The sequence below is a fragment of the Geotrypetes seraphini genome, chromosome 9, assembly GCF_902459505.1.
Source record: "Geotrypetes seraphini chromosome 9, aGeoSer1.1, whole genome shotgun sequence".
Taxonomy (NCBI): Eukaryota; Metazoa; Chordata; class Amphibia; order Gymnophiona; family Dermophiidae; genus Geotrypetes; species Geotrypetes seraphini.
This window is the reverse complement of record NC_047092.1, coordinates 988,360-1,013,495: the sequence shown is the minus strand read 5'-3', so window position 1 is coordinate 1,013,495 and position 25,136 is coordinate 988,360. Positions and strand designations below refer to the sequence as shown.

The 25,136-nt window shown below is 43.7% G+C and overlaps 1 protein-coding gene across 3 annotated transcripts in view; it reads left to right on the top strand.

Moving 5' to 3' along the window:
- CACNA2D1 (calcium voltage-gated channel auxiliary subunit alpha2delta 1) overlaps nucleotides 1-25,136 on the top strand; it is a 520,381-nt gene that overhangs the window by 365,893 nt on the left and 129,352 nt on the right. For all 3 annotated transcript variants that reach the window (XM_033958928.1, XM_033958927.1, XM_033958929.1), the window contains exons 13-14: nucleotides 18,592-18,670; nucleotides 23,962-24,011. In XM_033958928.1, coding sequence (XP_033814819.1) covers nucleotides 18,592-18,670; nucleotides 23,962-24,011 — 129 coding nt within the window. The remainder of the gene's footprint in view (nucleotides 1-18,591; nucleotides 18,671-23,961; nucleotides 24,012-25,136) is intronic.

Genomic DNA, 25,136 nt, shown 5'->3' with positions numbered 1-25,136 from the left:
AAATTAATCTCATGCATATTCATTGTGGATATCCTGTAAATGTGATTAGCCACAAACGATTCAGGGAACACATTATACAAATACATTTCACATGAACAATAAGAAAAGAAATGCGGGAGGCTAGAGGTTATATACATGAAGAATAAGTCAAATATAACATATCCCATGAGAGCTAATTTGCAATTAGAATAATATTCCCCCTTATCTCCACATTTATTTACTTCAGCATAAGCTGCTAGAAGTTTCTTCTCAGATATAGTCAGTGACCACAAGGTGGCAGTCACACCATATGATCACAGAGCTGCCATGCATGGAGGAAGGCTGAAAACCCAGCAGAACTGCTGTCTCCTCGCTTTCTCTTGGAATGGCTTTTCCTGTAGTTAACAAAGTGTCCTTCGGAGACTTTTCTAGTAAATGTTCTGCTTGTATCTGTTATCCAGTACGTACAGTAACTGGCGAACTTGAGAGATAACCTCCTCTTGTCTCGTTAGCTGAACAATGGAAACCCTCTCTTTCTTCCTTTCAGCAGAAACTGCTGCACATGACCTGCCTTATCTCTGTTTGGTTTCCCGCTAAGTACAGATTGTTTTCTTGTGAAAGGGCCGTATGATGCCTTGTAAAAGACCGCAGTTTACTTTGCTCTAAGTTCTTTGGAAAGTGTTTGACTGCCTTATAAATGAAACTTTGAAACAGCAATTTTTGGAAGTTTCTCATCACTGCAGGGATTGATTTTTAAGTCCAACTCAGGTTAAGTGTGTTACATAAGAACATAAGCAATGCCTCCGCTGGGTCAGACCTGAGGTCCATCGTGCCCAGCAGTCCGCTGAAGCGGCGGCCCAACAGGTCCAGGACCTATGCAGTAATCCTCTATCTATACCCCTCTATCCCCTTTTCCAACAAGAAATTGTCCAGCACTTTTTTAAACCCCAGTACCGTACTCTGCCCTATTACGCTCTCTGGAAGCGCATTCCAGGTGTCCACCACACATTGGGTAAAGAAGAACTTCCTAGCATTCGTTTTGAATCTGTCCCCTTTCAACTTTTCCGAATGCCCTCTTGTTCTTTTATTTTTTGAAAGTTTGAAGAATCTGTCCCTCTCTACTCTCTCTATGCCCTTCATGATCTTGTAAGTCTCTATCATATCCCCTCTGAGTCTCCTCTTCTTCAGGGAAAAGAGACCCAGTTTCTCAGCGTATGAAAGGTTTTCCATCCCTTTTATCAGACGCGTCGCTCTTCTCTGAACTCTCTCGAGTAACGCCATATCCTTAAGGTACGGTGACCAATATTGGACGCAGTACTCCAGATGCGGACGCACCATCACCCGATACAACGGCAGGAATGGATAACTTCTTTCGTTATGGTTGTAATACCCTTCTTGATTATACCTAGCATTCTGTTCGCTCTCTTAGCGGCCGCTGCGCACTGTGCCGTCGGCTTCATTGTCATGTCCACCATTACCCCCAAGTCCCTTTCTTGGGTACTCTCATTCAATAACATCCCTCCCATCGTATAGTTGTACCTCGGGTTTCTGCTTCCCACATGTAACACTTTACATTTCTCAACATTGAACTTCATCTGTCATCTCGTCGCCCATTCCCCTAGTTTGTTCAAGTCACTTTGCAATTCTTCGCAGTCCTCTTTAGTCCGAGCGCCACTAAATAGTTTGGTGTCATCCGCAAATTTTATTATCTCACATTTCGTCTCTGTTTCTAGATCATTTATGAATATATTAAATAGCAGCGGCCCGAGCACCGAGCCCTGCGGGACACCACTCGTGACCCTCCTCCAGTCCGAGTAGTGTTCTTGATTTTTTTTTTACCCCTGAAGAAAGCCACATAATGTTGGCTAAAACATTGGTTCTACGTACCCAGACGTAGCAAGACCTGGACAATTGCAACAATCTTTTTTTACTTTGTTTGTAAATTGCCATGGGGCTTCCAGATAAAGCAGTATAGCAGGCAATTAAACTGAACCAGTGACCTCATCTCAGCACTGATGCTTTTACTCCGGAATTGTTTGTTTGCAAAACCATGTGTTTCCAGTTTTACACATAGCATCTGTACAGAATGTCACAAAATAGTATCACATTTAGCCATGACTTATTCCCAGCCAAAACTATTTTCTTGCATATTAAGTACATAAGAATAGCCTTACTACTTCAGACCAATGGTCCATCAAGCCCAGTAGCCCATTCTCACGGTGGCCAATCCAGGTCACTAGTACCTGGCCAAAACCCAAGGAGTAGCAACATTCCATATAGAATCTCAAAGAATAGCAAGATTCTGGAATCCCAAAGAGTAGCAACATTCCAGGGCAAGCAGTGGCTTCTCCCATGTCTTTCTCAATAACAGATTATGGACTGTTCCTCCAGGATCTTGTCCAAACCCTTCTTAAAACCAGCTACGCTATCCGCTTTTATCACAACCACTGGCAACATGTTCCAGAGATTAACTATTCTCTGAGTGAAAATATATTTCCTCCTATTGGTTTTAAAAGTATTTACCTGTAACTTCATCGAGTGTCCCCTAGTCTTTGTAATTTTTGACGGATGAAAAATCGATCCACTTGTACCTGTTCTACTCCATTCAGGAGTTCCGTTGTCAACTGTGAGACACAAGTGGTTATTTGATGTCTATCTCAATTCTGTAAAGTAGTGCCTCCTTTTTGGTGCTCTGAGACCAATGCAGAACACCAGCACAAAGCCACATTATTGCACCAATTAGAAGATATGCCAAGTCAATGGAAGGAGGAGGAAGTACCTAGATCCTTCAATCAATGTGCACATCTAATACCAGTAGTTATCTTTAAGATTTGCACATTGGTGGTGACACGCCAAGATTTCACTCATGATCCTTCCACAAGTATATCTGCTTTTTAATTGCACTCAAGTGTACAAATAGCGCTGTGGGCAAGTTCTTGCATAAGTGGTACCTGTTCTGCATGTATGCACCATAGAACGTCCCTCTAGATGAGCTCAGGTTAATACCTCTTCTCTTTACCCGCTGCTGTTGACCTTTTTTTGCCGTTGGGAACACACTTGTGGGAGGTTCCAGGCCCTGAAGGATTTGCTGTTGGGTGAAGCACCACATATGAGCTCTCAGGTTGCAATAGACTTAGCTGGAAAGCAGCCAGGGACACAAATCACAGAAAAAGACTTGGACTTGGACTTGGACTTTGCTGGTATCAGGACCTGGAACAGGAACTGGAAGTACATCGGAACTATAGTCCTAAGAATGAAGTCAGGAACCAGAGCAGAGCCACTCAATAGCAAGGACACTGTATGCAAGAAGCTCATTAGAAGTGTCTTCCCTTATTGCTATGTGGTCTAGGGGTCAGACTGACACAGTCTCATCTCAATGGCCTTGATGTGCTCCTCTTAAGTACTTTCTCTATCTGTCCCTACAGGCTCACAATCAGGGCAATGGAGGGTTAAGTGACTTTCCCACACCCATAACCCACCCACATCTTTCTCTCTTGTTCACATTTTATATGTTATCTGATCTTAATTATTTGTGAACCGAGTCGAGCTCTATTACGAGATGACCCTGTATATAAACCGAAGACTAGACTAGACTAGACTAGACTTTAGCTCTTTTTCATTTGAGAGTCATTACATCCAATTTTTATTTTGTTCCATTTTGGTTGCCCTTCTCGGTACCTCTTGCTGGTTTTCCTTTTGTCTAAAAGTATGGTGATGTCGATTCTGACTTAAAAGCCTTCTCTCTAGATAATATCATGCTTTGTTAATAAAAAGTCCTTTAAAACAACTGGTTTCCTTTGAAAAATGCCACTCTTTCAGGAGTGTCTCACAGTAATCTTCTCTGTGCCTTCATAGCTAATTTCCAGAACCCTTTATTCCCCTTATTTGATACTAATACGCCAAAGTATTCATCACAGTGCTGAGAGCGATAGCAATTAGCAGTAGTTCGCCTGCCGGTTTGCTACAATGGCCGCTCTTATTAAAAATGATACATCGCGGGTTCTCAAGTGGTCCCCTTTTTCTGCCTCCTTGTCTAATCCTGGATGGGGAGAGGATGAAAGAACTTTTTCTTGCATTCAGATACTGGCTGAGGATCAGTTTGACAGTCTCTTAATTAATTTGTTTATTGTCTGCTGCAGTTGAGCCCCCCTCCCCCCCCCCCCAAGACACGACTCGGAAAATATTAATCAAGGCTAATTCACTTGTCATCTTTGTTCTTGTAATATTTCAGATTAAAATTCCAGGCAGTGATCAAGATCACACAATACCCCCTCCCCCCCAGCTTCTTTTATCTATAATTCTGCATTTTCAATGCGACAGTCTAAGTCCTTCACTCATGCTGTCATGCACTTGGTATCCTACTGCTGGGGCTTTATATGCTCTGTCATTAAACAGTGTCATCTCAGGATTGGCTGCACCTTGTTACCTCAGTTTGGGGGTTATTTATTTGCTGTACATATTAAAATTGATATTTAAACTCATTCCCAGGGGTGGACCAAACATTTGTGTCATGAATTGTTCAGCTGAAGTCAGTAGTAGTGTAACTGGAGATCCAGTTCAAGGTCTTTTTATTCAACCAGAGAGTAGGAAAATGTCTTTAATGAATGAGGAACTTGAACCTAATCAGAATTTCTAAATCGCACTTATCCAGTACAGGTTCAAGGTGACTTACAAGACAAGATGTCCATGCAGGGACATGGGGAAATTCCGTGACATCACAGAAGAAGTTCATTCAGTTGCAAGATACTGTCCAGAGAGTGCAGGACACAATTGCTGCTTTGGTTAAAATGGGGGGTCTCCGTTTAGGTGCCCTGAGACTCTGCTGTAGGTGTCTTTTCGTTAATGGAAATTAGGAGCCTAAATTCCAGTATAGAAGAGAAGTGTAACCTGGTATCAGTGCAGCAAATATTTAGGCGTCTGTGGTTACACCTCAATTTGACCTGGACCAGCAAAATGGGCAGCATTCTGTAAGCTGCAAGTTAAAGTGGGTGTCCCATCTTTCTCCCACCCATGCTGCACTCGTGTGAACAACCCTTCGCAAATACCCCCTCTGTAAGTTTAGCTGGTATTTGCAGAGTAGCATAGAGGTGTCCTGCAGGTACTTACGTGGATGAAGCACTTGCAATCTATACATTTACATGGGTGTAGCCCAGTGTCAGTGCCCGTGAGCTGGCGTGTGGGCATCTGAACACGGCAGGGATGTGCACAACTTGCACTATTTTGTAAGCTAGATGGGTAAATAGGAGCCCTACCCATGCCTCAGTATTTGTGGGATAACCCTTAAGCAGCCTCCTGTGGGGAAGTCCTGGTACTCTAGGCATTTGCCTGCAGAAGGAGGGCACATAAAATGAGCTGCTAGATTGGGGGGATGGGGTATTCAGGCTCTAAGGGGTAAATTATAGGCTTCAGAAACCTCTGAATGGCTAGTTACACACATGACCTCCTATAGATTACCAAGCACGCCCTCAAGCTTTGATAGCGTAAGGCTGGTGTTAGTGATCGTGCCTTTTTCTTCATAGCTAAGCTTTAAAGACCCCGTAAGCGGTGCCTCTAGCGAGCACCCAGCTGTCAAATTACCCTCCACATTGCCTTCAAGGTCGTGCTGGGTCTCCCTTTACCCCTTCTTTCAACCCTTTTATCCCTGGCTTTAGCAAATACTATGTTCCCTATATTTGCGAATATTATCATTGCATTCCCCACTAATTATATTAAACCTGCTAATTGCTCTGATGTACTTAAGAAATGGAGTTTAGCACATACGTAAATTATCTAAGCTAAACAGCTAACAGCAGACACAAAACTAAAACTTGGCAGTAAACAGGAAGCATGTAAGAGGAGACTTGTTTTACTTGCATTTAATAAAACACACATGTCCATGAGCTGTGCAATAAAATGGCAAAATGGTAAAAACACTACAATTTAAAAATACATCTTCCCAACCCAGAGTTTCCAAGACCAACAAAACATATGTATTAATTCACAGACCTATCCATCAAGCAAAAGCTGGAGTAAAAAGCAAAGCCTTGACTGGTTTCCTGAACTGACAATAACCTGAGAGACCTCTAACCCACATTTGGCAAATGGGTTTGTCTCTCTGCCTAGTTGACTCTAGACAGGCATTCCTAACCCCAGGAATTTTCAATGTAATGCAGAGTGCAAGGACCGAGACAGACAATAGCAGACCAGCTGATTGGTCCAATACACTGGGGCTATTCATTTGCTCACATTGATTTCATGAGAGACTATGTGGTGCAGTGGTTAGAGCTACAGCCTTGGCACCCTGAAGTTGTGGGTTCAAATCCCCATTGCCCCAGGTGCATTGTAGTTTATCCTTGTATTCCTTATGTATTTTTAAACATCTATGTTTGTATGTTTATTGTTCAAATGGTTTTATTTATTTCCCCAAATTTATTTTTTGTTTTTACGCATTGAAAATATTTGATATTGCGTTTAAATCAAAATCTCAATAAACTTGAAACTTAAACTTGAAAGCCTACTGGGACAGTTAGGGAAAGATGCTTGAGTACCTGAAGAATTTCTAATCCACATAGAATTGTAGGATATGCGGAATATAAATTATTATTAAATAAAATGAAATCCACTAAATGCAGATTGCTGCTGCTAAGCTGCTAAGCATTTTACAAGTGAATAAGAACATAAGAACATAAGAAGCGCCATCTCCGGATCAGACCTTCGGTCCATCAATTCCGGCGATCCGCACACGCGAAGGCCCTGCTAGGTATACACCTGGCTTATTTTATATCCAACCATATCTTTATATGCCTCTCTCAAGGAGATATGCATCTAGTTTGCTTTTGAAGCCTAGGACTGTCGATTCCGCAATAATCTCCCCTGGGAGAGTATTCCAGATGTCAACCACTCTCTGTGTGAAGCAGAACTTCCTGATATTAGTCCTGAACTTGCCCCCCCTTAGCTTCATTTCATGTCCTCTTGTCCGTGTCAAATAAAAACAAGCAACATGAGAGACAGAAGAACATTAAGTGAAGAGAAGCAAGGACAGGAAAGAAAAAAAGCGAGAGGGAGCAGAGAGCATAAGGAAGAAGGCGGGAGGAGGTCTTTTCCATGAAGGACCTTCAGAATCAAAAGAAGGATCTTAAACTGAGTGCAAAATGCTACTGGTAATCAATGAAGCTGATAAAGAAGGGAAGAATAAGTGGCCAAGATGTTAACAACCCCCCCCCCCCCAATCCATACTGTGGTATTCTAGAGACCAGCAAACTTAGAACCTGAAGTTAACAGCCTGGAGCACGGACTCTGGAACCTGCTTCTCACAGGTCTTCCACGTAACCTTCAATCTCTTCATGACTTATATTCCTCCGGAGTCGCCAGGCCTACATCGCACCCCTCCTCATCTCATCTATTTCCTCATACAGTTCAAAAAACTCCTATTGACTTCCTCTGCAGCTCCTCAATATCTCTCCTCTGTACCCTTCTCCTCGACTACGTTCCTTCACCCTTGTTGCACCATACGCCTGGCACAGACCACCTGAGTCAGTATGTCAAGCCCACCTTTTTGAGGCTGCTTTTAACTCGCTTGTATAATACCCATCCTTTAATTCCTATGAAGAATTTAGGAGAAATTTAAAAACATATTTCTTCTCCAGATACTTGGGAAATTAATTTGCATACACATGGATATTAAAATTTTAGTAACTTGTTTTGTTTAGTTGTAATTATCTGGTCATTTAATCTTGATTCTATTCAATTGTATATCTTTTTAGTAAACTTTTGTTAACCGCATAGAACTTCACGGTCCTGCGGTATATAAGCTGATTGTTATGTTATGTTATCCCCTACTTGTCCAGATTGTCTGATTAGACTGTCAGCTCTACTGAGAAGGAACTGTCTCTTGAATGTTTTAATGTTCAGTATTCTATATGTCTAGCAGCGTTATAGAAATGATTATTGTTTATTGTGAGCTTCTACCGCTACTAATGAATTCAGAGCGGATTAGTAATAGCAGAAGACAACTCAGCACACAAGACGTTGACTGGTTAATTAGTGCAAACTTTCTTAGAACTGAGCTCTGACCAAATGGCTGTCTTTTCCAATATTGATTTATTTCTTTTAAGAACTTATATTCCGCTTAAAACCTAAGCAGATTACAACAAAAACATACACAATCCAGGAACAGCAATAACATCCCAAATGTCAGCTGTCAGTCACAAACAAATTAAATGACCAAAGAGCGTTAGGTAATTATAGTGCTTGATAATTCATTTCTCAATTTCTTGTTTTACAATTCTGCTAAAAGTTTACCATTCCTATTTATGCAGCTGATAAACAGAATTTCCTTCCATGCACACCAGAGGGCCATGCCATGACAAGAGGAGATGCATGCCAACCCAACTAGCAAAGGCTCAGAGAGGAAAATGACGAAAAACCAAGAACCCGCATGCTTAGGAAAATCAGAGGCCATTCTCAGCGCCAAGTCTAACCGATGGAGATTCATGGCTTGTGATCATGTCTCTGCGAGACAGGCTGATTCTGCATCACTTCACTCTGTTCCTTTATTCTGAATCTTTCTTCTATACAATACTATGGGCTCCTTTTGCAAAGGTGCGCTAATGTTTTTAGCGCACGTACCGGATTAGCACGCGCTACCCAAAAAACTACCACCTGCTCAAGAGGAGGCGGTAGCGACACGCTTGATAAAGGGTATGGAAAACCTTTCATATGCTGAGAGACTAGAGAAACTGGGGCTCTTTTCCCTGGAGAAGAGGAGAATTAGAGGGGGATATGATAGAGACATAAGAACATAAGAAACGCCTTCACTGGATCAGACCGAGGTCCGGTGATCCGCACACGCGGCGGCCCATTTAGGTACTCCTTTATGGAGACCCGGATTTACCGTATCCCTCAATATGATATGCAAGAAGGTATGCATCCAACTTGCGCTTGAATCCCAGTACAGTAGTCTCCGCCACAACCTCCTCCGGGAGTGCATTCCAAGCACCCACCACTCGCTGTGTGAAACAGAACTTCCTGGCATTTGTCCTGAACCTGCTGCCACTCAGTTTCAGGCTATGACCTCTTGTCCGTGTCACATTTGAAAATGTCAGTAATGCTGCTTCTTGGTCTATTTTATCAAATCCTTTTATATTTTGAAAGTCTCAATCAAATCCCCTCTCAGTCTTCTCTTCTCAAGGGTAAACAGTCCCAGTTTCCTGAGTCGATCTTTTAGCTCAAATGTTCCATTCCTTTAATAAGTTTCGTAGCTCGCCTCTGCACTTTCTCCAGCAGAGTTATATCTTTTTTAAGGGCATGAAGGGCATAGAGAAAGTGGAGAGGGACAGATTCTTCAAACTTTCGAAAACTACAAGAACGAGAGGGCATTCGGAAAAATTAAGAGGGGACAGATTCAGAACCAATACTAGGAAGTTCTTCACCCAACGGGTGGTGGACACCTGGAATGCGCTTCCAGAGGGCGTGTTAGGACAGAGTACGGTATTGGGGTTCAAGAAGGGATTGGACAATTTTCTGAAGGAGAAGGGGATAGAGGGGTACAGATAGAGGACTACTACACATGTCCTGGACCTATTGGGCCACCGCGCGAGTGGACTGCTGGGCACGATGGACCTCTGGTCTGACCCAGCAGAGGCACTTCTTATGTTCTTATAAATATTTTGAAAGCAGGACACTTGACAATAGCATAGGAAGGTCCCTTCTGTATCTTTTTGATATTTTGAATTTCATGAATTAGAAGTACAAGATGATATAAAGCAAATGACAGCAGAGAGAGATCACATGACCATCCCAAATAGCAATCTAATATCAAGAAAAATCGAAAATGACAGCAGAAAATAGAACAGGATGGCACTGAGGAAATGTCCTTCTACACTTTCTGGACTCTTGATTACGTTAGTCCTTTTTGCTAATAAAGCACAGATTTGATTAGCTGACAAGACATGCTGGATTTCACAGCTGATTTGATTCTATTATTTATCCGTGAACTTCTAGCCTATTTGTGCAAAAGCCCACGAGGGACCGAGATAGTAACTGTTTACAATATGTGAACCGCTTTGATTGTACCATAGATTCCTTTGCCTTGCTGTTGTGGTGTCAGAAACGGATCATTCTAGCTTAGGCAGCCTAGGCAATAAGCTTCAGCATTATGCCAAGGCCCTTCTGTGTACGGTACAGTAACACGCCATCAAAGAAAGCTTCCCTCCGATTGGATAGACTTAGTGCAACAAGTGGTTGTAAGCTGTCATCATTTTTCTGTGCTTCTATGTAAAGGAGTATAAAGAAATCTCATGAATAAAATCACCTATATTTACTATGTGAACTGACCCCCTGTTTAACAGCTGCCTCAGTGGTATCAAATTACTTACCGTGCACGTTGAGAATAAATGCCATGGGCAGGTGATGGCTCTCTCTAAGTAAATGACAGCGTCTAAGAATAAAACCATTTGACCATGTATGGCTAAAACAAAACGCAGCTCGCATAGACACTTTCATGATTTTTTACATAAGAAGTGGCCTATTGATAGAGCTCATGCCTCAGCACCCTGAGGTTATGGGATCGATCCTGGCGGTGCTCCTTGTGACCCTGTGTAAGCCACTTAATCCTCCATTGTCCTGGGTATATGTAAACTGCTTTGAATATGTAATAATAAAAAGGCAGTATACAAGTCCTAACCCTCCCCCCCTTTCATACCACAAATATGTCTTCACACACAAAACTGACACATTATAGAAGCCTTTCAAATTGTTATATCCTCAGGATACAAAGCGCAAACTTTTCAAACCAGCATGGAAGCAGACATCATCCAACATATTAGCATGTTTTCAGGGTGATTACTGTCATTGCTATGATTCATTTGGCCAATTAGCAGAGGAGAAATATGGGGTCCCTGCTCTTAGATAGTTGCTAAAGCTTCTTTCCAGTAGGACTTCTCCCAGGGGACAACTAGGCCGTATCTCCCCCAGTCCTGCCCATGATTTGCTATAACTGTTAAAATTCAAAGTACTGGACGTCAAACATGTAGACTAGTAAAATGAGATGGAAGGACATAAGAGAAGTAGAAACACAGTGATCCAAGCTGACAGGAGCAATAAAAATGGCCTCCAACCTTTTATGTGAGGAAAATAAATAAAAACAAGAGAAAAAGGAAGCCAATATGGTTTTCCACACTAGTGGTAAAGAAAATAAAGGCAAAAAGTTGGCGTTCCTAAAATATAAAAAAAAAACTCAAGAAGAGGAGCATACAAAGGAATATTGGATGAAACGAAAAGAAGCCAACAGAGAGATACGTCTGGCGAAAGTGCAAGCAGAAGAGCAAATGGCTAGAAATGTAAAAAAGGGAGACAAATATTTTTGCAGGTTTATTAATGAAAGAAGGAAGATGAAAAATGGAATTGCGAGACTGAAAGAAGCTATAAACCATTATGAGGAGTGAGATAAGGAAAAAACTAATATGCTAAACAAATACTTCTGTTCTGGGTTCACAGAAGAAAATCATGGAGAAGGAGCATAATTGGCTGGCAAAGTTACACATGAGAATGGAGTGGATATTGTGTTGTTCATGGAAGAAAGTGGTTTATGTACAACTTAAAAAATTGAAGGTGGACAAAGTCATGGGATCCATCCCATGATACTGAGGGAGCTCAGAGAGGTTCTGGCGGGTCCACTTAAAGATTTGTCCAATGTATCCCTGGAGACGGGAGAGGTTCTATGGAATTGTAGAAGAGCGGATATGGTTCCTCTTCATAAAAGTGGTTGCAGAGATCAATGGTAAACTACAGACTTCTACTGCCTAGTTCTCCGATTCAAATTGATTCACCAATTCACTTTGGTAAATTGATTCAACTCGATTCATTTCCCCATAAAATCAGAATCACCAATTCAGTGAATAACCCTCCCACCCGGTGAGGCCTGACACAACTCCAGGGCCTCCTAAAGCAGCAGCAGCGGTGGACAGCTTGCAGGCGTAGGCTCTGAGCAGGCTTGTTTATGGCCTGCCTCACTGGGGCCTTTCTTCTGCTGCATCATTGATGATGTCATTGATGCGGCAGAGGGAAGCCCTGGCAGGGCAGGCCATGAACAAGCCTGTTCAGAGCCTATACCCTGCTAGCCATACACTTCCACCACTGCTTCTGCATTAGGAGACCTGATGGTATGTCAGATCTCAGAAGGGGGGGGTGTCAGTCGGAAAGTACTGCACAGAGGGATGGGAGGATGGAGAGCTGCCCCACAGGGGCATAAGAGGGAGGGACAGAAAGCTGCTGCAAGGGGGGAAGAGAGGGAGAATTGTTGGACATGGGATGGAGGAGAGGAAGGGAGTTCAACAAAGAGGTAGAAAGGGGCGAGAGAAAGAAATCCTGCTTATGGTGGAGAGGAGGGGGACATGCATGGTGAAGAGATAAGGAGAAATGGTGGACATAGGGTGGAGGGCAGGGAGAGATGGTGCAAGGGGAGAGAGAAATATTTCATATAATGGAGGGGAGGAAGGCAGAGATGCTGCATGGAGTGGAATAGAGAGGTTTGACAGGGAGAGAGAGATGGTAGACAGTGGGAAAGAAATGTTGAATATGGCAGTGGAAGGAAAGGTACAGAGATAAAGATGGATGGTAAGAAAACGTCAAATAGGCAGGAGACCCTGGTGAGCGAGTTAACAAAAGACAAACAAACCAGAGCCTGGGACCAACAAGATTTGAATAATAAAAAGATCAGCGAACAAATGGTAGAAAAAATAATTGTATTTTCTATTTTGTGATTAGTTTGTCAGATTTGAAATCGTGTATCCTTCCAGATCTACTGTTAGACAGCGAGCATGAGCTAGAACCTAATAGAGAGAGGAAAAGTCTTTTTTGTTTATTTTATTTACACCACAGTGCCAGTGTGGGGTTGGTCAAACGGGGGGTTTAGAGACTACAAAATAAACATGCCAGGATGTTTGAAAAAGAACACCCAAATGGGCAGGAAAATCAAATTGAATCGAATCAAAAAAATATTTCCTGAATCAGGCAGAACTATACAGACCAGTAAGCCTCGCTATGGTTATTGGAAAATTAATGGAAATATTTCTGAAGGAAAGGATAGTGAATTTCCTAGAATCTAATGGTGACAGGATCCAAGACAACATGGTTTTACTAAAGGTAAATCGTGCCAAATGAATCTGATTGAATTCTTTGACTGAGTGACTAGAGAATTAGATTCAGGATGTCTGCTAGATGTAATTTACTTTGATTTCAGCAAAGCTTTTGATACGGTTCTTCATAGGAGGCTCTTGAACAAACTTGACAGGCTGAAGTTAGAACCCAAAGTTGTACATTAGAAACTGGTTGACGGACAGACGTCAGGGGGGGGGGGTTTAATAGAATTTGCTTGGAGGAAGGAAAGGTGAATAGGGAAGTCTCTCAAGGATCGGTGCTGGGGCCAATTCTTTCCAATGTTTGTGAGTGACATTGCCAAAAGGTTAGAAGAAAAGGTTTGCCTTTTTGCAGATGATACCAAATTTGTAACAGGGTAGACACCAAGAAGAGAATGGAAAACATGAAAAAGGATCTACAAAAGTTAGAAGAATAGTCTAATGTCTGGCAACTAAAACTCAATGCAAAGAATTGCAGAGTGATGCCTTTGTGCACACTTGAGATGATGGAATGACTGATGAAAATATTTCTTCACTAGTGTTTTAGCCCGTTACATTAACGGGTGCTAGAGTAGATGACTGTCTGTCTGTTTTTTTTGTTTTTTTTTTAAATTTGTCTCTCTCTCCTTGGACGCTGTCATTCTTTCTGTCTGTGTCTTTCCCTGGCCCCCTGTTTGTCTATCTTTATTTCTAACTCTATCCTCTTCCCTCAATCCTGCATGTGGCCTTTTTTCTTTCTCCTTCCAACGTCTGCTCCCCCTGTCCTCCACACTTCCATTCGGTGTGTCTCCCTCTCTGTACCCCTTCCATCTACTGTTCACCCTCTGTCTTGTCCCTCTCTTCTCTTTCCATCCAGTGTCCGCCCTCTCTCTCTCTCTGTTCCATATGGCCTTTCTCAATCTCCTCCTTCCTTTTCCCTTGGTCTGGCATACCTTCCTCCTTCCCTCCAAGCCATTCTCTCCCCCTCTGCTCCCTTTCCTCATTTAACTACTTCATTGGTCAGCAGCAGCATTCACAATTCATTGCTGTTGCTGGCTTCAGGTCTTTCTCTCTGGCCGGTCCTGTCTTCATGAAAACAGGAAGTAGGCAGGACCGGCCAGAGAGGAAGGCCTGAAGCCAGCAACAGCAGCGAATTGTAAACCCTGCTGTTGCCTGACGCACCCGAGGCAGACGCTTCTCTCCCAGCGAGATGACTTTAATATCAAACCTCCCTCCAGCGTTGGCAGCCGCAGCACGCTAAACAGGCTGCTTCGCGGCTTTCTTCTGCCGTTGAGTCCCTCTGTCGCATCATTGATGACGTCATCAGTGATGCGGCAGAGGGACTCAACTGCAGGAGAAAGCCCGAAGCAGCCTGTTTAGCGTGCTGCGGCTGCCAACGCTGGAGGGAGGTTTGTGCCTGTATGTGCAGAACCGGTATGTCCCTCCCCCTCCAGTACGCGGCGCATCCTCCCACGATCCTGGGTCGGCCACACGCTTGTGCTGGGAACTCGTACAGTCCAGTCCTTCCGGCGAGTGTAGGGAAGTGCTGGGGATTCGCGCATGCACACTCATGCGGCCACGGAACTACTGATCATGGAAGCACGCAAATAGGAGTGCGCATGCGCGAGTTAGCCTTTTATTATATAGGATAAGCGTGTGAATTCCCTTTGAAAATGTTTGTCCCAATCAAGAGACACCCAAACCTTGTCCTCACCATGTTCCCTTGAAATCTCTACTTTGTGTGGATTGGCAGTGGGTCTGGGTAATTGCCACCATTTCCTAGGAAGCTATTCCAATTGTGCTTTCTCACGCAAAGACTGATAGCATCTCTTTATGGAAATTACAAGCTTTCAGTTTTATTTAAGGGGATATCAGTGGATCATATCTTTCTGTGTTTCATTTGCAAATCGTATTGGGACAGAAAACTCATTCCTGCTGTTTGCTCACAGATAGTGTTGAATAGAGAATGACACAGGGACAAATTTTTCCCCCTCCCCTTGGGAACTCATTTTCCCATCCCATCCCCATGAGTTCTTTTCTTGTCCCTGTCTCATTCCTGCAAACTCTGTCCTCGTCTGCACACTTTAAAATCATAAGTGTTCAAGGCTTGCATGAATTGGGAAGGAGAAATTGAGTTCCTGCGGGGACGGGAATAAATTTGTCCCCGTGTCATTCTCTAGTGTTGAAATCAGTGCTGTACAAAATGTATAACAGTTTCGGATGGCTGAAAACCTATTTGTTAATTTATCTGCACCATTTCGGAAACACTCATATATATAAAATTTTCATTTGTTTAATGTTTTATTTATAATCTTTAAATACAAACTAAAGTAAATAGCATTTGTGTAGTAAAACTGATTTCAACCAAAGAAAGTAATTCAAAGTAAAGACAAAGGGGCCTTTTACAAGGCAAATACCCCGACACCCATTCAGTCCTTAAGGGCGTTGGGGCATTTACCGCATCGGACCGCTCTATCGTGCATTACTGTTCAGTACAGGCTCCACTCTATTGAATACCCAGAAGATAAAGTGGCCCTAAGGTAAGCTCTGGCTTTCATTTAAAAAAAAAAAGGTTGATTTAAAAGATAAACTATTCTCGCCTAGAACATTTGCTAGAAATATTCTCTTCTGCTGCTTTTCTTCCATCTCTTTAATCAGGTTGCTTTTGTATACATTGGCAGCTTGTGTCTATCATTCACAGCTATTTCTTCTTATAAAAACTAAAACCTTTTTTGGATTTCTTACAGTGAGTGACATTACCTAGTCTGAAAGCTTTCCTGTGCTGAGTCATTTCAGTCTTTGGTCCTGTTTCACTTGAGGCCTCGTTAAACTCTCACAGCTTTAGTCTTTTCGAAAGGCCACAACCATCTGGATTCCATTTATGGCCCCCTCACTATTGCCAATGTTATAGGAGCCTGAAGATGTTTTTCTTGTCAGCATCACTGAAGTATTTAGCCTTGCACCATGTCCCTCTGGAAATGCAGTATAGCATTCAGACCCAAGACCTCTTAGTCAGGAGAGGTCATAGTTCTCTGGAGCAGAATCCTGCCCTTCCACCCACTCCCATGCTAACATTGCAAAATGTTCCTATCTCCTATTGGGGCTGATTTATGAATCCTGGGATTTCCCATGAGTCAGTGGTCTCTTCCATGTACAAGTGTCACACCTCTACACATGTGCCGGGCAGCAAAGTTCATGAAATGTCTTTTTTTATTTTTGTGCAAAACCTAACGAGCTATTTGTTATACTATCTAAATTAATGAACCGCAAAACTAATGAGTCATGTAGGGGCTTTTTGACTGAAGTTTAGTGTATACTAACAGACCATGCCCTGAATGCTAATCTAATCTGATCTAATTCTTAGTCTTATATACTGAATCATCTCCTAAAAATAGATCACAAAGAAAAATCCGTTTACATTCATTGGAGCTATAGCCTAAAAAGTGCTGAAATATAGTGGTTTTTAAGGTTTTGCAAAAGATCTGAAGAGATAAACATGATCTAATTTGAAGAGGTCATACATTCCATATCGCAGTTAGTAAGTATAGAAAGGATTGTGAAATTATACTAAGATCTCATGGTGTTTAAAGATAAAGTCATCAAATGAACAAATAGCCCATGTAAATTTTAAAGACTTAATTTCCTCAACAGAGGTGACATGTGATCAAATTTTTTCTTTCCCAAAATCAGTCTGGCTGCAGCATTTTGAATTAATTGTAGCCGTTTCTCGTTTCCTTTACTTAATCCTACATACTTGGAATTACAGTAGTCTAGCTGTGCCAAAATAATGGTTTGAACCAATGCTGCAAAATGATCTTGATGGAACAGATGACAAAACTAAAGGGGGAGTATGTGGCGCAGTGGTTAAAGCTAAAGGTTGTGGGTTCTAATCCCATGCTGCTCCTTGTGACCCTGGGCAAGTCACTTAATCCCCTCATTGCCCCAGATAGATTGTGAGCCACCAGGACAGACAGGGAAAAATGCTTGAGTACCTGAATAAATTCATGAAAACCATTCTGAGCTCCCTTGGGAGAACAGTAGAGAACATTGAATGAATAGATAAATAAATAATCTTTTGGGTAAGATTATTTACCTGGCATCAAAGAGAGAGAAGAATCTAAAACAAGATGACTGTATGCAAAATATGTGCACCCTATTTAATACCTATGGGCCATATGGCACTTCGCACACTAAGCGTAAAAGCGCACGCTAAAATGCCGGCCGTGCTAGACGCTAATGCCAACATTGAGCTGGCGTTAGTTCTAGCCACGTAGTATGGGTTTAGCGCACGCTAAAACCACTAACGCAACTTCATAAAATCTTGTTGACAGATTTGATATTTTGTCGCAGAAGAATAGTAGAAAATGACATGCTCTGTTTACATTTCCTATTCCAGAACCCCAAATAATAGCAAAATTCCAAAAGTCTTCTAATTGGCTTCCATGGGAAAACCTTCGGGAAAACAGGGATAGCAGGTGTTCAGTGTGTCAGGTCAGGGGAGGTTAATTCAGTCACAGATTAACAGAAAAGGGAGGGGTGGAAGTTCTGTTGGGAAGGGGTCCGGCAGGAGGGATTGGGCACCCTCCTGCCAGCGATCTTCGTGGGGGGTGAGCAGTCTTCGGGTAGGAGGGAAGGGGCTCCTGCTGCCGCGATGTACGTGGGGGCGGGGCGGTCTTCGGGCAGGAGGGGATGGGCTCCATCCTGCCAGCGATCTTCGTGGGGGGTGAGCAGTCTTCGGGTAGGAGGGAAGGGGCTCCTGCTGCCGCGATGTACGTGGGGGCGGGGCGGTCTTCGGGCAGGAGGGGATGGGCTCCCTCCTGTCGTGCGATCCCTTGCCATGATAACTGTAGCAGCCGTATCTACTTACATTGTAGGCCAGCATTTTGCTGGCCTACATTGTATGCATCTCCCGCTGGCCTAGGGAGATGCGTACGGCTGCCTGGGTTCGCCTAAAGCTACGCCTAGCCTTAGGTAAGCCTTAGGTAGGTGGTTTTGTGGGCCTCCCTAGGCTCCCTGAGGCGCCTTCAATATAGGCGGCCTGCCTGGGGAACATTAAAAAAAAACAAACCTGTGTCCCGATTGGCTGGATAGACAGCTGTAGGAACACCTACAGCTGCCTACAATTGGGATGCAGTTTACAGATTCCAGAGTCTGGCTTCAAAGAAAGGGCAACAGACTGGAATGTCTTGGATGTCTCTTTTTGCACAGGATGAATCATTTCATGAGAATTTTTATTTAAAAAAAATTTCACCTGTATGTTTTGTATAAGAAGAGTTAAAACTTGGAGATTTGGTTGAAACAATGAAATGCTGTTGCAGGAACACATTTGAACTAATTCATGTGATGAAAAACAAATACCCAATTGATCATTAGTATTTTGATGGAAAATGACCTCTTTTATTATGATTTGCAGGGTTGAGCTTTGTACATAAAGTTGTGTGAATATTTTTCCATTAACTTAACTGTTCGTGTTGAAAACTTATGCAGAACTGATGTTTTCCCTTCTTTCCATGCTTAGGTTCGTATATTTACTTTTTCTGTTGGCCAGCACAATTATGATAAAGGACCCATAAAGTGGATGGCCTGCAATAACAAAGGTACGGTTCAAATACTTCCTTCCTTTAAGAAGCTTTTTATACCATCAAATAAAAAATCTGTTGTTACATAATAAAAGGAAACAGATCCCAGGGGATCTTCATAAAGATTACCTGAAAACAAATCATTAAAAATCTCCAATCCCTAAATCTGCAAGATGACTCTCCAGACCTCCCAGAAACCATCAATTTCTGTCCTGTATTCCTTTTTCCCAAAGGCTAACAGATGGGGCTTATTTTCTACCATTCTTTGTAGGCGATGATTACAGACCACTCTCTTCCAGGGTGAGCCTAGAGCAGAACAGGAAATAACTCCTCGACTCTCTAATCCTGCCCCTCTCTCAATATTCATCTTCTTCTGACCTACCTTTCCCTTTGGACTAAAAGGAGAGGGAACCACCAAGTGATGAAACACAGTGCAAAAGAAAACATAAGTAGATAAAATAAAGCTAGGAATTACATATACAGTTCAAAGACAATGTACAATTGCATTTCAAAACAAACGTAGTGAAACAATAGGTTAGGGGGAAGAAATACAATATTGTAAAGGAAAGTGAGATGAAGAAGATAAGTACAATAGGAGAGGGCCTACACCAGTGGTCAGAAATGCCAGTCATCGCAGGAGAGAGGGGCACAGCAGGGGGGATAATAAAAGAGAAGTGGCGGTCACCACAGGGGGAGGAAGGAAGTGAGAAAGAAGTGCTTGTCATGCAGGGTGGGGGAAAGGGAGAGAAGTGAAGGTAAAAGGATAGAAACCTAAAAGGGAAGTCCATAGGCCATTATTGAGATGGCTTGAGGACATCCACTGCTTAGTCCTAGGAGAAGCAGCATAAAATCTGTTTTATTACTTGGGATCTAAGTTGGCCACTGTTGGAAACAGGATGCTGGATTTGATGGACTTATGGTCTGTCCCAGTAGGGCAGCTCTTATGCGAGCCAAGTGCAGGACAATCAAGCCATTGTGACATCACTGCTGAGCTTGGCTCTTAGGCATTGGTGGAATGAGGCATTATGACATCACAATCTCAGCTCTGGAATGTTGCTACTCTGTGGGTTTCTGTCTGGTACTTGGGACCTGGGTTGACCACTGTTGGAAGCAGGATACTGAGCTTGATGGACCTTCGGTCTGACCCATGTTCTTAAAGCAGACATTGTGAAAAGAGGGCAAAAATGTTGCACACCAAAGGGGAAAGTGAGAAGTGAAGGGCACTACAGAGGAGGAAGAATTATACTTAAATATCACCCCACCCCCTCCCCCGGCTTATACTTGTTTGTAGAAATTTGAAAGTTTATTCACTTGTCATTCTGGATGATGACTTTAACTTTCCCATATGTAAACTGCAATGAACGTTGTAAAGGTATTTCCAGTATATAAACAATGACTACAACGTTATCTAATGAGTTAGGTTTCCCCCTTCCACACCTTTTTTGAGGAAAAATCAGAATCAAAAGCTTAAAAATAAAAATTGCTTCGGAATGCTACATGACAATACAAAATAATACAATAGATAAGGGTAGAGGTAGGAGAGAAATCACTGGAAACCAACAGGGACCCATCCCCTACCAGCTGCAGAAGAAAAAAGTCAAAGGTGGCAGAGGACTGGAAGGAACCCAACCCCTGACGGCACTAGGCAGGGAAAGAAGCAGAGCCTCAGAGAGAGCCCATCCCCCACCAGAGCCTCAGAGAGAGCCCATCCCCCACCAGAGCCTCAGAGAGAGCCCATCCCCCACCAGAGCCTCAGAGAGAGCCCATCCCCCACCAGAGCCTCAGAGAGTGCCCATCCCCCACCAGAGCCTCAGAGAGAGCCCATCCCCCGCCAGAGCCTCAGAGAGAGCCCATCCCCCACCAGAGCCTCAGAGAGAGCCCATCCCCCACCAGAGCCTCAGAGAGTGCCCATCCCCCACCAGAGCCTCAGAGAGAGCCCATCCCCCACCAGAGCCTCAGAGAGAGCCCATCCCCCACCAGAGCCTCAGAGAGAGCCCATCCCCCACCAGAGCCTCAGAGAGAGCCCATCCCCCACCAGAGCCTCAGAGAGTGCCCATCCCCCACCAGAGCCTCAGAGAGAGCCCATCCCCCGCCAGAGCCTCAGAGAGAGCCCATCCCCCACCAGAGCCTCAGAGAGAGCCCATCCCCCACCAGAGCCTCAGAGAGTGCCCATCCCCCACCAGAGCCTCAGAGAGAGCCCATCCCCCACCAGAGCCTCAAAGAGAGCCCATCCCCCACCAGAGCCTCAGAGAGAGCCCATCCCCCACCAGAGCCTCAGAGAGTGCCCATCCCCCACCAGAGCCTCAGAGAGAGCCCATCCCCCACCAGAGCCTCAGAGAGAGCCCATCCCCCACCAGAGCCTCAGAGAGAGCACATCCCCCACCAGAGCCTCAGAGAGAGCCCATCCCCCACCAGAGCCTCAGAGAGTGCCCATCCCCCACCAGAGCCTCAGAGAGAGCCCATCCCCCACCAGAGCCTCAGAGAGAGCCCATCCCCCACCAGAGCCTCAGAGCGTGCCCATCCCCCACCAGAGCTTCAGAGAGAGCCCATCCCCCACCAGAGCCTCAGAGAGAGCCCATCCCCCGCCAGAGCCTCAGAGAGAGCCCATCCCCCACCAGAGCCTCAGAGAGAGCCCATCCCCCACCAGAGCCTCAGAGCGTGCCCATCTCCCACCAGCGCCAAAGTGCTCATTTTGTTTCGTCTCCCATGTCAGTCATTGGAATTTTTGTTTTGTTTCTATTTTGGGGGCAAATTCAGACACTTCCAAAAACTCCCTTAACAAGTGCAAAAGAAGATGAACAGAGTGGGTCTTTAGATCCAGACAAGGAGCACATTTCTTCACATACACAACCTATCCTGAGCCCACACTTGTCAAAATATAAGGTAAAACTTCCAATTCCAAATGAGCCTCCAACTGCACCCAAGGAAAAATTGGTCTTCAATCCAGTATGAAAAGGAATTGAAAATCCTCAAAATTCGGGCTTCCTCAGGCACTGAAGTATACAGCTCACACTGAAATATCATTCACACCCCCTATTACTAGCTACTGACAACCCTTTTACACCACACCAAGACTTTGCCACAGCTGCAAACCCACCAGAACTGATTCTGCAGCAACCCCTAAAACTTCAAATGGACGCTATCGTGACAAAACAGCATGTGGCCAGAGCACTGCCAGCACAACTCAGTTGCAACTTATGTACAAGGATGTCTACTTCTTCCTGATGTGAACCAACCTCTCTCATGACTGGCTAAGCCTTTGCCCCATTCCCTGATCCCTCAATGCTGTGCCATTCCCCAAAGGAGATTGTGGCAAAGGAGGAAGGCCTGCCTCATGTGAAATGGTCCAAGATGAATCTGGGGCTAGCGTTTTGCCCTCGCTTGATCAGATACACACCTATTCTTAACTGGGCCATAGAATCACATTATTATATGTAGTTCTACATTAGCACATGTATATACTTACAATGCCAGGGAGTCTTGCACATGCCTCACATGTTCTGATATACTTATTCAATACAGGGTATCTTAGATGTTTAAAGTTACACCTGTTATTCATGTATTTGGAGAACAAATTACATTCAGGTCAATATTGAGCAGGACAGTCTGTGTTTCTTTTTAAATACCAGGCAATTTAGCTCTGGTGACCAGATAGTGATGAGTGCTGAATACTCAGATAGGGTGGTCAGCACAGGCGCCCTCTGGGTAGGGGCGATGTTGACTCAACCGTATCAGATAGCTAATAGGACAACCTGTTTGCTGCCTCACATTAATCAGATGGTTTCATGGTGAGCAGGTGGAAAATTGCTGGAAAATGAAGATCTCCAGGAATTGCTCCTTGCTCTGCTCACATACCGCCAAGGCATTCTCGAGATAACACTGGGTGGTCTATAATAATTTTCAGTGGAATTATCTAGATTATTCCAAGAATGAGAGGGCACTCTCTAAAATGGAAAGGGGATAGATTCCATGCGAATGTAAGGAAGTTCTTCTTCACCCAGAGAGTGGTAGAAAACTGGAACGCTCTTCCGGAGTCTGTCATAGGGGAAAACACCCTCCAGGGATTCAAGACAAAGTTAGACAAGTTCCTGCTGAACCAGAACGTACGCAGTTAGGGCTAGTCTCAGGGAGCTGGTCTTTGACCAGAGGGCCGCTGTGTGAGCGGACTGCTGGGCACAATGGACCACTGGTCTGACCCAGCAGCGACATTTCTTATGGTTCTTAAGAACTGGGGACACTGAGATTAACTGAAGGAGGATATGTAGATATTCTGCTTAGCAATGAAGAAGAGCTGGATGTCCTGCCTGCCTGGGTCTGATTTGTATATTTAGTTTCTGTGTTATTTACACCTTATGTGTCAAGCAGCTGTTAAAGGGTTACAGGTCTGTCCACAGTAAATGTCTCTTAAAAAGATTAAAAGAAAAAAAGGTTGCTTCTTGGAGCTTTCCACCCATATTAAAGAATTCATCACCGTTTCCGTCCCCGTGGATAACCACAGGAAATCATCCTGTGTCATTCTTTAGTGTCTCTCTCAACCTCAGTCCTTCTACACCAGCATTCTTCAATGCAAGGCTTGAGGGTCAGTGGCTGGGCCTATTCATACTCTGATTCTTCCCTCTGTCCTTAAAGAATGGCACGTGGATGGCTTCCTTTGGTTAACCACGGAGCCGGCAACAGGGACAAATTCTGTCCCTTGTAGAAAATGACATGGGGGCAGAATTTGTCTCCATCCCCATGGATTACCATCTCATGTCATTCTTTAGTGTTCATCTCAACCTCAGTCCTTCTACACCAGCATTCTTCAATGCAAGGCTTGAGGGTCAGTGGCTGGGCCTATTCATACTCTGATTCTTCCCTCTGTCCTTAAAGAATGGCACGTGGATGGCTTCCTTTGGTTAACCACGGAGCCGGCAACAGGGACAAATTCTGTCCCTTGTAGAAAATGACATGGGGGCAGAATTTGTCTCCATCCCCATGGATTACCATCTCATGTCATTCTTTAGTGTTCATCTCAACCTCAGTCCTTCTACACCAGCATTCTTCAATACAAGGCTTGAAGGTCAGTGGTTGGGCCCATTCATACTCTGATTCTTCCCTCTCATCTTAAAGAATGATTTGGTGATGGTTTCCCTCAGTTATCTGTGGGGACGGGAATGATGATAAATTCTGTCACCATGTCATATTCTATCCTATATTACAAGGTTTTCCTAGAGCTGGTGAAACCACACGTGATTAAAATACAGTGTTGCTCTTCTAAATACAGGTACCACATAAATGACCTTTTTCCCTCTTTTTTTAATGTCTTCAAGGATACTATTATGAAATCCCTTCTATCGGAGCTATTAGAATCAACACACAGGTAAGACATTTTCCATTAAAATGGAGTGTGATCAAATTTGGAGGAAAAGGTTTCTGTCCTGTTCATTTGAGAAGGATTTGAGAGACTGTCTAGACTTTGCAGTCCATCCAGTGAGCTGTATTACTGATTCGTATTTCTCAAGAGAAGTCAATAGCAGAAATCAGTTGATATAGTGAATGGAAGCCACATAGTATAGGAAATAGAGTGCAGTGAGTCAAAATTGTACTTTTATTACCATTTCTATGAAAGACTAAAACTAATTTTTATTATCTTTTATTTCTCCTTATTTTATGTACAGTATATTCTAGTCTCTTGATTTCTTGTAAACTGAGTCGAGCTCCGACGAGAGATGACCCGGTATATACACTGAAGACTAGATTAGATTTACCATGAGAGTAATCAACCAGCAGCAACACTTTGCCACAGGACAGTCCCGCTTCAGTATATGAATGACACTTGATTGTGATCTTCCATGCAAGCATTGTCATCTACACTTCCTGAGTGCACAGGGCCATTTCTTAAAGGGACTGGCTAAGCTATTGATGCCCCTTCCAATGCCTCCCCAATCACATTACCCCTCCTGAAGATAGAAACATTGAAACATGCCAAATGGTCCATCCAATCTGCCCTTCTGCAGTAACAATTATTTCTTCCTCTCTCTAAGAGATCCCATGTGACTATCCCAAGCTGTGGACACAGTTACTTTTCCCCATTCCGAGCCTATGATGCTCCAAAATCATATCGCCCATCCTGAAGACACCCAATCAATTTACCCCTCTTGAATACCCCTTCAATCCATTTTCCCTGTCCCCAATTCATACAATACTTGCCCAATCCTCCTGTAGGCTTCCCTGGGCCTACTATGAAAAATGCCTGGAATCTAGTAGGCAGTCACTACTTCCCCTCACTGGCACTAGGTTTAGGGTTACCATATAGCTCCAGAAAAAGGAGGATGGATTGAGACATCGGATTTTACTTCCATTGCTTTCCAATGGCCATTTTACTTCCATTGCTTTCACTGGAAGTAAAACCCAGATGTCTCAATCCATTCTCCTTTTTCTGTAGCCATATGGTAACCCTAGCTAGGTTTAAAAGGGTGCCAGTGAGGGGGAAGGGGATGTTTGA